Source organism: Eleutherodactylus coqui, chromosome 4 (assembly GCF_035609145.1).
Source record: "Eleutherodactylus coqui strain aEleCoq1 chromosome 4, aEleCoq1.hap1, whole genome shotgun sequence".
NCBI lineage: Eukaryota > Metazoa > Chordata > Amphibia > Anura > Eleutherodactylidae > Eleutherodactylus > Eleutherodactylus coqui.
In genome coordinates, this window is record NC_089840.1 from 39,015,132 (window position 1) to 39,032,441 (window position 17,310).

General features: G+C 46.3%; 1 protein-coding gene across 5 annotated transcripts in view; it reads right to left on the reverse strand.

Annotated features, from left to right (window-relative positions):
* The window catches only part of NDC80 (NDC80 kinetochore complex component), a 68,574-nt gene that overhangs the window by 31,989 nt on the left and 19,275 nt on the right, over positions 1 to 17,310 (reverse strand). For 2 of the 5 annotated variants that reach the window (XM_066599289.1, XM_066599293.1), the window contains 10 exons: positions 16,547 to 16,633; positions 15,872 to 15,965; positions 15,187 to 15,293; positions 13,331 to 13,475; positions 12,783 to 12,988; positions 12,092 to 12,244; positions 11,862 to 11,951; positions 9,408 to 9,500; positions 9,153 to 9,283; positions 8,497 to 8,599 (listed from right to left, as the gene is read on the reverse strand). In XM_066599289.1, coding sequence (XP_066455386.1) covers positions 8,497 to 8,599; positions 9,153 to 9,283; positions 9,408 to 9,500; positions 11,862 to 11,951; positions 12,092 to 12,244; positions 12,783 to 12,988; positions 13,331 to 13,475; positions 15,187 to 15,293; positions 15,872 to 15,965; positions 16,547 to 16,633 — 1,209 coding nt within the window. Of the gene's footprint in view, positions 1 to 2,754; positions 3,430 to 8,496; positions 8,600 to 9,152; positions 9,284 to 9,407; positions 9,501 to 11,861; positions 11,952 to 12,091; positions 12,245 to 12,782; positions 12,989 to 13,330; positions 13,476 to 15,186; positions 15,294 to 15,871; positions 15,966 to 16,546; positions 16,634 to 17,310 lie in introns of those variants that run through there. The other 3 variants (XM_066599290.1, XM_066599291.1, XM_066599292.1) reach the window with 3 other exon arrangements.

A 17,310-nucleotide genomic window follows, 5' to 3' on the forward strand; every position in this document is an offset into this window, starting at 1 on the left:
TGTTCAATCAAGTTATTGACCAATCGTGAGGCCTTTGCCTGCCCCGCCTCCCGTGTTTACGTCACCCGGCCACCTTTCCTGTTCTCGCGGCGGATTTTAAATGTCTTCTCCTGCTTGCCGCTTGTCTTCCTTGTTCCTCCGCTGAAGCAGAGCTGCCGGCTGTCACTCCTGGTTTTTTTTTAACCCCTTAAGCACAGACGATTTGACGGGGATTTTCATCTGCACTATTGAAAAGCTATAATATTTTTATTTTTCCATTGACAACGGCTTGTGTGTAAAATTAGTTTCAATGTAAAGATATAATGTAAAACTTTTAAAAATTATTTTTGAGAGCAGGGAGATTAAAAACATCAATTTTTTTACCACGTTAATCATGCAGAAAAAAAAGGACATTTGTTTTTCTGCGGGTCGGTCCAGTTCAGTCGATTAAAAAAAAAAAAATGCATTAAAAAAAACAAAAAAAACCCACAACTTTTTATTGGTACATTTTCAGGGTACATACAGCTTTTTTGATCACTTTTGTTGCATTTTGTTTTTTAGCCGTGCAGGTTGGGGTGTTCAGATTATGGGACAGGTCGTTATCTATATGATGATACCAAATATAGGTATTTTGTAATAGAGGAAAGCACACAAGAGTTTTTTTTCTATTTTACATTTATGTCCCTGTACGAGATTTGAAGTAGAAAACCTCTGATCGCTATAATAACGCATTGCAGTACTTCTGTACTGCAATACATTCTTCTTTGCAATAAAAGGCCCAGACACCCCTGTCTGGTTACCATGGCAACCCATTGGCCCTCCACAATTATATCTCTGATCCACATTGTCGCAGTGTGATGCTGCTGGCTCACTTCTGAGCCAGCCACATCTGGTTGTGTTAACTACTACCCTGACAGCTCCCCTGCTGTACTGCTGGCCTAGTAGCTGCAGGGATGCTGACAGATGTCCTTCTAAGGTGGCCCCTGTCGTTATTACTGATGATGGAGCCTCAGAATGGGTCACCAATAGTTGTTTGGCATTGATCCTAAGCAGCAGACCAACGCCAATCAGTTGATCCTCCGACCTGCTGTAAGTGTAGCGCGGTCAAACGTCCGCATTAGTAGGCAGGGGGCCGAAGTGTAACAGAGGGCTTCACTCCCAATAAGAGCGATGCTTCCATAATACTTCTGTCTCCTCACTGCGATCAGAACCTGAAGTGTAATAGGAGGCATCTGTCCCACTGATCTAGAGATCGGAATCGCCATCTGACTGCAGCCGCCAGCTGCGGCCGGGATTACAGAACTAGACTAGCCGCTCTACGCCGTTCCCATAACTTCTGACATGCAGGAAGGAACAGCACAGCTCAGTGCAGTACGAAACTCTGTTACTTCTAGTTTGACAGTTTTCCAACCACGTCGGGCATCGGATGTGAACCAGGTGGAGATGCCCCTCATCCTGGAGACCGTTGTGAATCCCACCTCTGGGACCCACGTCTATCAAACATTTATAGCACATCTTATGGATCCGCCATAACTGTGAGACAAGACCGGTTTGAGTATAAGCTCCATAAACTAAGGGTACATGTACACAAATTGGCCAAACATTGTATGGAAATAGAACGGATACATTCACACCAGCGATTTTTAATTTAAATTTTTATTTTTTTTTTACACTCGGACCGATAATCAAATAAGAAAAGATAAGTTTCACAGTATGGCCTCATGCCCGCTGCCAGGTCGGATTCAGACTGAAATATCGCAGTGGAATCAGACCCGGTGCCCCCAGAGACAATATACTCACTCCTCTGGATCTACCACGAGTGTCTCACCTGGTGCGCAGTGCAGCGCATGACGCGCTGGGCTGTGACACGGATTCTTGCGGTACTTCTGCAGTGCACACTATGGAAGTAACATGTGACGGGCAGCTTCCAATGACTACAATGGAAGCCGTCCGTGCGACTTTTCTGGACAGAATAGAACAGGCTGCGATTCTCCCCCGTAAGTGAAGAAAAAAAAAAAAAAAACACAACAAAAAACAAATGCAGTTGATTTTCACTCGAGGGCAGGGGAGAATCATTTACTACAGCATGTCTATGCACAGACATTGCTGCGGGATTCACGGCGGGTGTCTGCCCATGAATTCCGCAGCGATAATCTGTCCGTGGGCATTTGACCGTATCCTATACTTTACATGTCCTAATCTTGTCTGAAAGCGCTGCGGAATAAGTTGGCGCTATACAAATAAAGATTATTATTATATTATTATTGTCTGAGAATCAGTAATGTGCGGCGTCCCACACGTTGGGCAGCACACGGTCGGTGAGTCCGGTGCAAACTGCACCCAGAAATCTGAGACATAACCCGCAGCAGTCTGATGTTACTTTTAGTTTAGGCGACGTAGAATCTAGGAAGCTGTGATTCATACTCACCCGGGCCCCTGTTCTTGTGCTGGGCCTTGGCAAGCGTAGCATGCCCAGCAACCTGACTCTTATCAGAGGGCTGAGCAAGCACATTCCTATTCATCTCTATGGGAGGAGCACCAGCACAGCCTTCTGAAGAAGAGCCAAGCTGCAGTGCGCATGCCGACTTCACTGGGGGACACTGCAGGAACGGGGGAATCGGAGAGTATGAAAAGATGCTCCAGAACTCCACCTCACCTGAACTATAAGCTCCACAATTTGGTTCATGGGGTTTATAGTTGATGACCGGTTCCCTTTACACATGACCAAAGATCATAAATATAAATTCTCACTAAACTTGTCAAAGAAAACTGAAGGATCTGAAAACATTTTTCTTCCTTTTTACTTTATTTCCATTTACAAACAATTCTACAATTAAAAGAACGAAGCAAAACAATTTAAGATCCTATAAATACTATACAATGGGGCGCAAGCTGAATAATACAGGGGAACCACATGGATGTTAATGGGGAGGGGGCTCCTGTTTTGGGGTCTCAGTGCTGGTGGGACGTGTGGAATAATGAAGATGAACATCCGGTATTTACAGACTTTAATAGAACCAAAATGAATTTAAAAAATACAACAAAAGCCACAAAAACCGGCCGTGGATCCTGTACAGCAGGGGTCCCCAACTCCAGGCCTCAGAGACCACCAACAGGTCATGTTTTCAGGATATCCTATAGTAAGAACACCTGTGGCAATGTCTGAGGTACTGACAAGAATTACATCACCTGTGCAATACGGAGGAAATCCTGAAAACATGACCTGTTGGTGGTCCCTGAGGACTGGAGTTGGGGACCCTTGCTGTACAGCACCGAGAACATGGAGGAGAAGACAAGAGGACGCGGCGGCTATTTACCGGGCCGGTTCTGTAAGACTTTTGCCTTTTCCTTGTATTTTGCCATCAGTTCTCGAAGGTCGAGCAGCAGATCCTCCCGCTTGAACTCCTCGTGCTCGCGCTCCGTCTTTAGCCGTTTCTCCTCAAGGTGTTTCTGAAATAAGAGGGGGGGGAAGTGAACACCGTTTTCTAGCACCCCGATAAAAAAGGTTTTCCCCCATCATACAGTGAGATTCCTATAATCAGACATCCAATAATCCAGAACATCTCATAATCTGTCACTTGTCTCTCACACAGAAGCACTCATACCAGGAGAAAGTCTTATTTCTATGCAGCCTTATAAACTGTATTTTGCACCAGACATCACATTCTAAAACTGTACTTGGTTTTTGGATGTCTTTGGATACTGTCATTCTTCCTCCATGCTTTATACTGCAGTTCTGATTGCTGCTGGGTATACATACAGTACAAGCCTAGCAAGAGGTCAGTTCATGGAGAGAGAACATCTATTATAGCAACGACAAAAATTGTAAAATTAAAGAAACTGAACCCTCATCAAGAAAACTTGGGGAACCACAACACAGACTGTGGGAGGCGTCTGATGATCCTGTAATTGTACAAATCTGCAGATTTCCATTAGAAGGGTTGTGCTGAGTTATACAGATATCCCCTTATCGACAGAATAGGGAATACTTTATGATCAGTAGGGATCCAATTACTAGGATCTCCCCGACCCATAAGTCATCAGCATGAATAAAGTAGTGATTGCGCATGTGAGATACGTTTCCATTACATTTAAACAGGAGTGCTGGAAATTGTTGAGTACGAGGGCTCGGCCACCTCCAGCGCCGTCATGGAAATGAATGGAGCCGCGGTGCGCTTACACAACTGCCACTTCATTCTTTTGGGGACCTTTGGCACCACCATTCTCTGTATTGGTGGGGGTCTCAGTGGACACATCAATCAAAAGTTATCCCCTAATGTGTGGGTAGTGGGTAACATTATAGCTTGGCACAACCTCTTAAAATACACTTCTCAAAAAAAAAAATATATATATATATAGCACCTGCAGGCAGGTACATGATGAGAGTTGTGGTGATTAGATGGACGGTGTTGTCACCGGAAGCCCTAAAAGTGGTCGCCCCCCCTTCCCAGCCTATAAAAGGCTCTCGGAGGCTCCTTGTGTGTGGTGACCTCTTCTTCCGCTTGTGTAGAGCTTGTTAACCACTAGACGCCTCTACGACGTAATCCAAGAGATTTCACCCGTTACCAGAGTCTGAGAGAGGCGCATTATTGGGATGTGAGAAGCTGGATGGTCGTATCGATGTATTTCCCCCCATCGGGCAGTTCTGACCAGACTAGTAGGAGGTGTTGGGTCCAGTGGGCGTGTGAGGTGTTCAGGACCTCCCGAAAGACCACCAGTAGAGAAGATCATCCAACAAGCACAAGCACCGCCAACTGTTTCGTTGTTCACCGTGCAGACACAGGTGGCGCCATCATTATAGGCCTGTGTCTGTCGGAACCATTTTTTGTAGCACTTGACGGAAGCACATTTGACCTTACGATGGCAGTTATGTATTCTGACTTTTACACCCACCTACTGTCGCCTCCATTTGTTGTAAACAATGAAACTGGTCACTCCGTAGCGTCCAGGATTGACTTTAGTCAATTCATGTTTAGTTTGGGCACCTACACAGTCATGTTCTTGTCAGAAGACCTTGGGGTGAGCAGCTCAATCCCATTTTTGCCTGGTACAAGGGGCAATGACAGCTCAGTGATATGTTTAGGACATCCTGACCAGACTGTTGGGAGGTGTTGGGATCAGTGGATGGGTGCACACAAGGTGACCGGGCTCAGGACCCCTGACAGACCACCAATAGAGAGGAGCGTCTGTCATCTGAAAGGCACGAGTAGATCCAACTATTTAGTTGTCCGCCATCCAGGGACAGGTAGCACCATTATCACACCCCTGTGTCTATAGGAACCATTTCAAGACACTTGGCTGAAGGATATTTGGTCTCATTGTGCCAGTTACATGTACGGCCTTTGATATCCATCGTTGCCTCCATTTGCAGTGGTGTCAAAAAAGATGAAATAGGATAGCAACAAATCCAGTTTTAGTTTGGGCACAGATGGCCATGCTAGTATCTGGAGACCTCGGGGTGAGCGCCTCAATCTTGCTGTGGAGCAGCACAATCCCCCCCTGCTGGTGTGACGGTCTGGGGGCCCATCGCATACCGCAGTTGTCATCACTAGTAGTGGTACGAGGGACACTAACAGCTCAGCGATATGTTCAGGACATCCTGCAACCACATGTGTTCCTCTCATGGTGACTTCCAGCAGGATAATGCTCGGCCGCACACACAACGGGGGCACAGGAATGTCCCCACAACATTGCCACATTTCCATGGCTGCCCGGTCACCAGATTTAATAACCAATAGAACATTATGGGATCATATGGTACACCAACTTTGAAAGCCTACGAGGTTACATGATCTAGAGGTTCAGTTACTGCAAATGTGGACCAATATGCCACAGGATACCATGCAGAACCTGTATGCCTTTATGCCTGCCCATATTACATCCTGTATCCAAGCTAGAGAGGGTACAACAGGGTACTAGAGCCTCCATGGGCACTCGTATCACATCTTGTATCCAAGCTAGAGGCGGTACAACAGGGTGTTAGAGCCTCCATGCCCGCCCAGATCATATCTTGCATCCAAGCTAGAGTTGGCCAACAGGGTACTAGAGCCTCCCTGTAAGGGTTCAGTTGTCTGCAATAGGGGGAGTGGCATGAGGGATTAGGACGCTAGGCTTGTGAGCTCCCGCTGGACCCTGGCTACTCACCGACACAGGAGGCATCCAACAACGGCATCTGCGCACATGGGTCGTAACAGGCGTCCTGGAGAACGGGGAGCATCTGACCGTGACGACTCCGGCCCTCTGGACGCATTTCTGGGGCCCAATCCGAAGAGGAAGATTGCTCCAGCAGGCCTCAAGATGGCGCCGCTATCCCTGGTGGGCGGAGCTCCCCGGCCAACATCCCCGCTCTGGAACAAGAGCCATGGGTCCCTTGAACCTCAAGGACATCAGGGTGAGTCTCCTCTGCAACAGAGGTCACTGAAAGCCCAGAAATCAGCAGCGGGGGACAGGTGACTGGAGCGGGACATAGCGAGGTCCCTCCAGAATCTCCCCAGAAGGTGTCCCCTGCAGATGGGGGTTCTCCCTAGGGCCCTCCTACCCCACAGCCCTCTGGATGCCTTCAGGAGGAGGGTGGCCACAAAGAACTAATGAGGGGACTTTCCGCTCCTCAGATGGGGCAGGGGGGGAATACACCTATAGACACGCAGCCAGTGGGCAGCAGCAGGAGGGGAGCGCCCAACCATTCCGAATCCCAGAAGACCTGCAAGGGGGACGGGATATCTTATGAACCCCCTGTTACCCAGCATTATGGGGCACAATCAGAGATCCATCTATCAGCCTCCAAACCTGCAAAAAAAAAAAAAAAAAGGCCCAGCAGCCCATCCATCAATCAGAACAGACACCTCAAAAGCTGCAGTCGTAGATTGTGATGAATGGGATTGGAAAGCTCATTTGAGAAGCATCCCAACAAGAACCGAAATTGATGCGCTACTAACAAAAGCTACAAGCTCGCAAATGCAGGCCATAGAAGCGTTACAGACAGAAATCAAACATATTGGCTATAGAGTAGCCAACTCTGAGGAGTCACAAGCCAAACTCCAATCTCAGGCTAATGAGCATCATCGCATTTTGCAAGACCATTCCCTGCAAATCAATAACATCCTGACGCAGCTCGACGATATAGAAAACTGTAACAGACGGAACATCATCAGAATTAGGGGCCTGAGCGAAGAAGTGGAGCCAGCACGGCTGGAATGGTGGGCAATAAAATGCTTTGGTGATCTTCTCGGGAGGCCAGCTGACAGTCCTATATAAATTGATCCCATACATAGATCCTTGGGACCCAAAAGCGCAGACCCTGCCCGACCCCGTGATGTGGTGTGTAGGATCCATTTTTTTAAAGAAAAGGAGGACTTGCTGAGGAGAATCAGAGAGGGAGGCCCCATCACATACAAGAGCACCGCCCTCCTAGTACTTCCGGATCTCTCAAGAAGAGCCCTCCAGCTCCGTAGAGCTCTCAGAACCATTTTAAATGCTTTCCTAAAGTTAAAATGGTCTGATGATGTGTATACAATGGCTAACTTATTTCCCTAACCAGGATCAGGTCTCCTTCTGTTCCAGAGCTCTCCGGAGACTGGTAGAGTTTTCGGAAAATACGACCATCATCACCGGAGGAGACTTCAATGTGGCATTGGACCCACACCTGGACGCCTGTTCAGGTCACTCCTCGGTCCCTCACTCGGCCATCCGCAGGCTTCGAACGGTCCTGACGAGTCTTCACCTTGTTGATCTGTGGAGAACCCTCCACCCCTCAACTAAGGACTATAGCTACCACTCGCAGGTACACAACTCACACAACAGGATCGATTACATCTTTGTCTTGCATAGACTCCTAGATGGCATCCAAAAATGCTCATTAGGTAGTTTCATCTGGTCCGACCACGCCCCCGTGTATGGAGAACTGAGACCCAGGAGACAGGACTTTAGAGGGGACAATTGGAAGTTAAATGACAATTTACTCAGAGACCCGGTATGCGTGGCCGACTTGTCCAGGACCATCACAGTTGTCTGCAATAAACGATCCTTTTGCTCCGATATTGTAATCACTTGTATCAACGTTACAAATAACAGAAAAAGTTTCATTCTATTCTGACAACTCCTTCTAGGAGCTTCAATATTTTTTAGAAAGAGTAATTAAGCAGAATCAGTGCAGATGAAACCTTCACATTAATCAGGACTATAGGGATTCACTGAGGCAGAGGAATCTTGTTCCAAACCAAGTAATCCTTCGCTAGGTTGATTCCCTAAATACATTCTATTCCTTAAATACACAACTAGAGACTAAATGCCACATATATCCATTTGATGTGCAAAGACGGTTAACATTCTGCACTCGGGTGCATGTGGAATTTAGTCTCTAGTGGGGTTTGTATACACAGAGTATTTTCGGAGCCCTACACTTTAATGATTAAGGTAATAAGTTATATTTGAAGGATTCAACCCAATGAAGGATTAATGAGGACTATGGGTCATTCCTGCAGTGTTAGAGAAAGGGGCTGCTGTACAATGGTTCCTCACCTCTATTGCTGCCATGTGAGAAGCCACCGCGGTCACAACCCGAACCAGCTTATTCCCCACCTGCCTCATCTCCTCTTCAGTCTGATGCTCCACCAGCTGCAGCCTGCGGACCGGATGACACAATCTCCTTACTTACATGATACATGGATGTTGGCATCACTGCATTTATGCACTGCAAATAAAGTAAGCTGCACTTATGTACTCGAGGCAGCCATTTTCAAGAATTGGGAGGGGGAAAGCAAACTCAAAGAGAGGGGTGGGGGTGGGGGTGGGGGTGGGGGTAGACAAACAAACAAAAAAAAAAAAAGAAAAAACACACACACACACACACACACACACACACACACACACACACACACACACACACACACACCTCGTTTCACCTCCCCAAATCCTCAATAAAAGTTATCAAAAAGTCATATGTACCCCAAAATGGAACCAATAAAACTACAGCTCACCATGTAATGAACAAAACGCTCATATGGCTATGTAGACGGCAAAAGATAAAAAATAAATAATTTTTTTAATATATATCTTTTGAAAAGTGAAGTTGCAAGTCCCAAACAATAGTCACATCATAAAGTACCAAACTAGGCTACGTCCTTAAGGGGTTAAATAACTTGTCATCCCCCTCCAGCTGCATCTGCATTACTTACTCCTGCTGAGCCTTCTGCAGATCCTTCAAGGCTTCATCTAGACTCTTGTTAACCCCAGACTCCAGCAGGTGGCGATGTTTCTCCAAGGACTCGATCTCTGAAGTCCATCTCTTCTCCACCTCATCTGCCTCCTGGGTGCGGTCCAAGGATGATATGTAGGGTCAACAGGATACAATTCCCTCCCATATACATTACAATACCCAATCAAGTACAGCCCCCTCCCATAATGTCCATTTCCATCACAGATCTTCTCACCTCTGCTTTCTGGATAGACGTCTCCTCCAACTTTTGTGCTTCTTCTTTATGACTCTTGGTGTCATTTCTCTTCTCTCCAATCAATGAATGTAACTAAAGAGATAAAACAGAATCCCCGTAGAGACGATCGAAGTGCAACCTGCAATGTGTATAACAGATGAACACAACTGCTCATGTCTCCTCCTCACTTCTGCCGAGTTACGGTGATTTACTAGTTTCCAAACAACTGCAGTGATAACAGACGGTGTGATGGGAAGATCCCTGACAGACGAGATATTACACAGTAATAGAAGAGGGACTGCAGCACTAACAAATCAGACGGAAAAATAGCTGAGGGAGAAAAAGAACTAATGTGTGCACGCCTATCCGGGCACTGGACTCCAAGTGTCCATAGGCAAACGTATACAACTGGTATAGGAGAGGCAGCACACTGGAATAGATCTTCTTACCAGAAAATGTCCATAAAAAGGCTTTTATTCATAATCCACACATAGAAAACTGCGACGTTTCGGTCATCCGCTGTGATCTTTATCAGGCATATACACCAGCAGGAAATGATCGCATTAAATAGTGACAATAACCTATCCCCCATAACGTATCCACCCACATTTAATTAAAACATAACTTACAGGTGTTCTACAGGTGTCCGCCTGTAGAACACCTGTAAGTTATATGTTTTAATTAAATGTGGGTGGATACGTTATGGGGGATAGGTTATTGTCACTATTTAATGCGGTCATTTCCTGCTGGTGTATATGCCTGATAAAGATCACAGCGGATGATCGAAACGTCGCAGTTTTGTATGTGTGGATTATGAATAAAAGCCTTGTTATGGACATTTTCTGGTAAGAAGATCTATTCCAGTGTGCTGCCTCTCCTATACCAGTTGTAGACGAGATGTTACACGCCGATCTTCATGTCGCACAGTCTTAGTTACCACCTCTATGCTGATGCTCATTACCACCTCTATGCTGATGACACCCAGTTATACACCTCTTCCCGTGACATCTCTGCACCTTTCCTCCAAAACATCACCAACTGTCTGTCTGCTGTCTCTAACACCATGTCCTCTCTCTACCTAAAACTAAACCTCTCTAAAACTGACTTACTGGTGTTTCCTCCTTCCACCAACCGACCTCATCCTGACATCTCCATCTCAGTGTGTGGCACCACCATAACTCCTAGACAACATGCCCGCTGCCTTGGGGTCATATTCGACTCAGATCTCTCATTTACTCCCTACATCCAGTCAGTGGCCCGAACATGTCGGCTGCACCTAAAGAACATCTCAAGAATCCGCTCCTTTCTCACCATAGACACGCTGAAAACGCTTGTTGTTGCCCTCATCCACTCCCGGCTCGACTATTCCAACTCCTTGCTGGTCGGCCTCCCCTGCACCAGACTCTACCCTCTACAATCCATCCTGAATGCGGCAGCCAGGCTCATATTACTGTCCAGCCGCTACTCAGATGCCTCTGCCCTGTGCCAGTCACTGCACTGGCTGCCAGTTAAATACAGAATTCAATTTAAACTTATTACCTTCATCCACAAAGCCCTCCACAGTGCAGCGCCCCCCTATATCGCCTCCCTCATCTCAATCCATCACCCAGCCCGGGCTCTCCGCTCGGCAAACGAAACTAGACTGCACACCCCTCTAATTCGAACTTCTCACTCCCGCCTCCAAGACTTCTCCAGAGCAGCACCGGTCCTCTGGAATGCACTACCAAAGAACATCCGGGCAATCCATGACTCGAAAAACTTCAGGAGTGCTCTAAAAACGCACCTCTTCAGGGATGCATACCGCATTCCCTAAACAAACCCTTCTGTACACCGCCTGATAACATGTTTCCTGACCTACTGACTGCAATCCCTGCTAGCCATCATAAACCGCTCCTGTAGTCATATTGATCCTGCCGTCGCATAGCTAAATGTCTGACTGTTGTCTGTATATAGCATCCCTCACTCTCCAGCACGCGATACTGTGCACACCTCCAGCCATTTTACCTTCTGTATCACCCCATTACTTGTAGTATGTAAGCTCGTTGGAGCAGGACCCTCACCCCTATTGTTTCCATCAGCTGATTACGATTGTAACCGTGGTTCTGTAATTTTTTGTACTTTTGTCTTTCTGTATTTCCCCTGCCTATGTAAGCGCTGCGGAATATGTTGGCGCTATACAAATAAAGATTATTATTATAATTATTATTATTAGTTGTGCGATCAGGTGAGGCGCCGTTCCCCCCCCCACTAACTGTGACGATCGGCCTGATAAAAAACATTTTCAGCAGATGCCGACCATCATTTTTCCAGCCATGGATTGTTCGTTGTAAAGGAGAATCCAGACATTTGTTCTCCAACTACTTTGTATCTGCAGCTCTGTAGTAATGGGAATCAGGGTCTGGCTGTGGGGCTACTTGCTAACATGTCGGGACAGATGAGGGTTGTGGGTCTTACCTGCTCCAGTAGGTCTTCTGCTTCCATCTTCTTGTTGGTGGCGTTTGTGATCTGTCCTTCAGTTTTTGTCAGTAATTCCAGCAGGGGGAGCTATAAGAGGAGGAAATCAACGCAGATAGAAAAACTAATAGTGTTCTGTGAGAAAACAGCCGCACCCTCCTGATCCAACGTACCCATGTTACCAAGTCTAATCCCCAAGATACAAGAATACCTACACTGAGGCGACTTACATTGATCTTGTTCCGGCAGATGTTTAAGCCGCCCTGTTCACTGTCCATGTTGCACTCGATTTGGAAGTCATAGCCATTGGCGTTTTCTGCGGTGGATGGAATCAGCCGCACTTTCCGTGCTACTTTGTGGAACTCTGCAATTTGTGTTTCCACCTACAGGATAAACGAGGAGTTAACTCTGGACTCAGCTGAGGGGCAGCAAATAAGCCCCAGATCCCTGTTGTACGCAGTGAGTGATGTGTAAATGGGTTTTATGTTCTGCTTATGTAAAAGCACATTTTTTACTAATTTCTTGAGTCAGTTTGGTCATTTTTGCATCACCACATTACTGTACTTGCTAGAGCAGCAGCTTGTGCTCCAGAGCTGACGACTCCTAGAGAGAAGCCTGCAGACCAGACTGCATATACAGACTTCTCTCTAGCAGGAACAGTTACACATAGAGATCCTCATCCACTGATGAAGATCAAGAAGAAGCGATGCGTTTTTAACATTAGAAAGTCCCATTGACATTCGCTTTAAAAAAAACTGCGCAAGAAAAACGCAAGTGTGCAAGAGCCCTCAGGGTTCCCATCTATTTCGGTGGAGATCACAGCCTGGCAGACAACCGCTATAAAATAACTAATGCAAAGCTCATTAGTCACTGCACAAATAACAGGAATTATGCTATAAATGCTCTTCAGCCAGTAATTACCGATTCTTTGATCTTGGCGTACTTCAGCTCCTCGCTCCACAGATGTTGCTTCTCCTCGTCCAGCTCTTTGGTCAGTTTGGTGATCGTCTCTTGCAGCTCATTTTCTTCATATTTGATCCTTTCGATGTCGGCCACAGAGTATTTCTGGTTGTCCAGGATGTTCTTCAGCCGCATGTTCTCCTGCTTTATGGCTTCACATTCCATCTCTGTGGACAAACACGGAGAAGCATTTACGAAAAAAAAAAAAGCATCAAGAGGGAAGATCCGGGATAGTGAGAATACTCCAGCAGTATTAGAAGGTTCATGTGGTCCGGGAGGAGTGACAGGGTCTTCTCTTCCTAAGGGGCACCATGTTTCATGGAAGGGGTGGGCATAGACAGAAGGGGGTCCGTGTGCAAGAATGCTATGTGGCCTCTAATGTTTCAAAAAGAATCTGCAGAGAGGCAGGTGCTCCTTGTACAGCGGCCCCTCTGGTTCATGAGATGTTCATTACCGGAATCCTCAAAGCCGCCCCTTCCATGTAATCTAGTTTACAGCAGGCCTCTCACCTGTGGCCTCCAGCTCCTCGCCCAGGCTGCCGACTCGTTGGTCCAGTAAGGTGGAGTGAGACTCCACTTCTGTCAGGTAGTGCTGGTATTTCTGGATGTCTGCTTGGAGATTAACCTTCAGCTTTCTCATGGAGGCTAAACGGTCCTGGAACCCCAAAACACACATAATGACTGAGAACCCCAACATGCAGTGTCGGACGTCTCCATCAGAAGGCAAAATGATATTCATTACCACAGCAAGAACTGCACAGGAAGATGAACAGGCTAAGGCTGTATGCACTTTTTGGTCAGGATTTTTTTAAAAATAAAGTTTTGCACGAAAATAGAATCCATTCATTTTATGGCGTTCATTCACACAAGCGATTCTTCACTCAGACTTGTAGTGCAAGATTGAAAAAAAAATGGCTGCATGTCTTATTCCTGTCCGATTCTCAGACGAGATTGGGACATACAACATATGGTATGCCGCTGTCAGATGCAAGTTGCGTCTCAGAATCTCAGGTACAACTCGTTATCGTTCGTGTGCATACAGTCTAAGACACAACATGAAAAAGTGGAACAACCACCAAAATGGTTGCAGTTAAAACTATAGAGGTCGTCAGCTTCCAGATAGAAGAAGTGGGTGAGGGCATCACCCCTTGCTGGTCACTAGAAAAAAAATTGGGTGACAATTGCTACCACTGTAATGTTAGTTATGTTGTTTGTCACCCACCTTTCCCAGATCCATGATTTTACCATTAAAGGGGTTGTCTAGTTGTAAACTATTGATCGCTTCTGTGAAGGAGAGGCCATCAATCGTAGATCAATAGGGGTCTTCCACCTAGGACCCCTGCTGATCAGCTTTTTGCGTTGTTGGTGCGCTCATGCATTGAGCTTATTTCTGCAGGAAGCAGATAGCTCTGTTCTCACTGCAGTGGCCAAGCTTGAAATTGCAGACCAAGTACCCACTGAAGTGAATGGGAACTTTACCTGTAATACCAAGCAGTGGGACCCCCAACAATCCTGAAATCTATCCAATTCTAGTGCCCAATTCAATGGAGAAGCGGTGCTGTGCATGTGTGACCACTAGAGATGAGCGAGTATACTCGCTAAAGGCAATTGCTCGAGCGAGCATTGCCTTTAGCGAGTACCTGCCCGCTCGAGACTAAAGGTTCGGGTGCCGGCGGTGGGCAGGGAGGAATGGAGGGGAAATCTCTCTCTCCCGCTCCCTCCTGCTGACAGCCGCTACTCACCGCTCCCCCGCGTTGGCACCCGAACCTTCAGTCTCGAGCAGGCAGGTACTCGCTAAAGGCAATGCTCGCTCGAGCAATTGCCTTTAGCGAGTATACTCGCTCATCTCTAGTGACTTCTCCATTCAGTACTATGGGATGGAAGAAAAATGCCGAAAGAATCGCTTTCGCTTCCTCTGGGGGTAACATAGAGCTGGTCAAGCATTCCATTCACATGAGACAATGAGGGTTCGCAGATCTCAGGACCACTTGGGAGTACCAGCAGACAAACTCCCAGCCAGACTTTTTTGCCTTATCTTGTGGATAAATGACTAATTGGAAAGGAATCAGGTACAGGAGGAATTCTAGATGGGTATGGTTATTAGGCCGGCTTCATACGAGCCTTATTTATGCGTCCGTAATACGAACAAGTGTCCTGGCCCGACTTCCAGTATCCTAACCCAAACTCTGAGCATCACTGATTCCTACGATGCTTAGATTTCAGCTCCGGATACCCACAATCAGGCTGGGACACACGGCCATATTACAGACGCATAAATGCAGCGAACATACACTCATGTGAATCTGGTCTTATAAGAAAGAAACTTGTTGGCCCCTTTACCAGAAACCCCACAGTCAAATGCTCACCGGTTCCCTCTCCTTGTCCTTCTCCAGCCGCTCTATTTCCTCCATTAGTCTCCGTGCTTCAGCCTGCAGAGAATCCACGTGAGACTCCTCCACAGCGTACAGGTCCTCTGTCAGGGAGACAAACCAGTGAGGGTCAAAAGGGGGCAGAGTTCTTAAAAGACCATCCGTGGACAAGACCCCCTCAGGTAAGAGGTGGAGCGCTCGCTAGAGAAGGTTCGTAGCTAGACAAATGATGTCTATGGGTCCTTCTATAGTCCAGTTGGCAGTTTCATAAACAATCAATGTATAAGCTTTGGGGCTAATTTTCCATCCCTCTCTACTCAAGACCTCTGCTTGCTGTTAGGGGGAGGAGGAATATTCCTGGGAGCTAGACACAGCAGAAAAGTTTATCTTCCTCTTTTATAGTTCTGCTACAATGTATCAGTGGCAGTAACATTTATCCCGCTGTTCAGTTCAGAGGATTGTCTAGACTGGAGACCCTCAGATGTCAGAAGGATTCGCTCAGTCTGACAAAAAACCCCCAAAAAAACAGATCTTGAAAATCAGTGAGAAATTGAATCACAAAGAGTTAGAAAAAGTGTAGAACTCTTCATTATCCAATTATTAAATGGCATTTGCAAAAAGCTGATAGACTGAGGATATGTAAAAAGAGGTGAAGGCCCCGGAGGGGATTACTACGACTTACTGAGCTTGGAATACACCTCCGAATCATTATCCTCAAATGTGTCCCGTCCTTCCATGAACTGCTGGTAGCACTTGACCGTGTAATCCAGGAACAGCTGTAATGATCGACAGATTATATATGACATATTATTTATTCACTAACGAAGACTAGCACAGGATAAGTAATGTAATGTATGTACACAGTGACTCCACCAGCAGAATAGTGAGTGCAGCTCTGGAGTATAATACAGGATGTAACTCAGGATCAATACAGGACAGGTAATGTAATATATGTACACAGTGACTCCACCAGCAGAATAGTGAGTGCAGCTCTGGAGTATAATACAGGATGTAACTCAGGATCAGTACAGGATAAGTAATGTATGTACACAGTGACTCCACCAGCAGAATAGTGAGTGCAGCTCTGGAGTATAATACAGGATGTCACTCAAGATCAATACAGGACAGGTAATGTAATATATGTACACAGGGACTCCACCAGCAGAATAGTGAGTGCAGCTCTGGAGTATAATACAGGATGTCACTCAGGATCAATACAGGATAGGTAATGTAATGTATGTACACAGTGACTCCACCAGCAGAATAGTGAGTGCAGCTCTGGAGTATAATACAGAGTGGCGGACAGATATGTTATAGGACATCAAAGGTTTCACTATATGAGCTAATTGAACTGTACCTGATTAAAGTCAATTCCATCCTCACTTGGTTCCGACACTTGCAGTTCCTCGAACACATGGTCGTCTCCCTTCAGCACACAGGACACCTGGAAGATGAACATACGGTGGAGCAGCAGTCAACAATCATGGATTTATTAGATGGAATTAACAGAATAGCTGGACCCGAGCGGATGTCAAGTTATGTTTTAAAGGCCCATTTACACGCAACGATTATATCGCTCAAAATTCTTTGGAACGATGCCATATGAGCGATAATCATTGCTTCTAAAAACGCTACCATCGAATGCTACTTGACACCAAGCAGACTCTTGAAGATGGATAGAGCCCCTAACACACAAGGTCATCGCTGTCAGGCACCCAACGCTAACTTTAAGCATCTGATGAGGAGCTGCCCGATGATATACTCCTTCTGGACTGAGGTTACAGACTTCCTGGGGCAACTATTGGGAGTGTCACTTCAACCAAACTCCGCTGTATGTCTGCTAGGTATACTGGATGAAGAGCAGTGGCAATTCCACATCCACATTTTTCTTGGTGAGGTACCGTTTCTGGCCCGCAAAGCTGTAGCATTGTGCTGGATGGAGCCCCCCGACGCTCCCCCAATGGCATATGGAAAAAAAAAAATACGAAGATAGAAAGTGCCCATCAATCACAACCCACTCGCAAAACGCATTTCAGCAATTGGTGGACCAAATGAGGTTTTAAACCCATCCAGGTGCCATTTAGCCTCTCACAGGTATGAAGAGAATATCCTGAGCTCTGC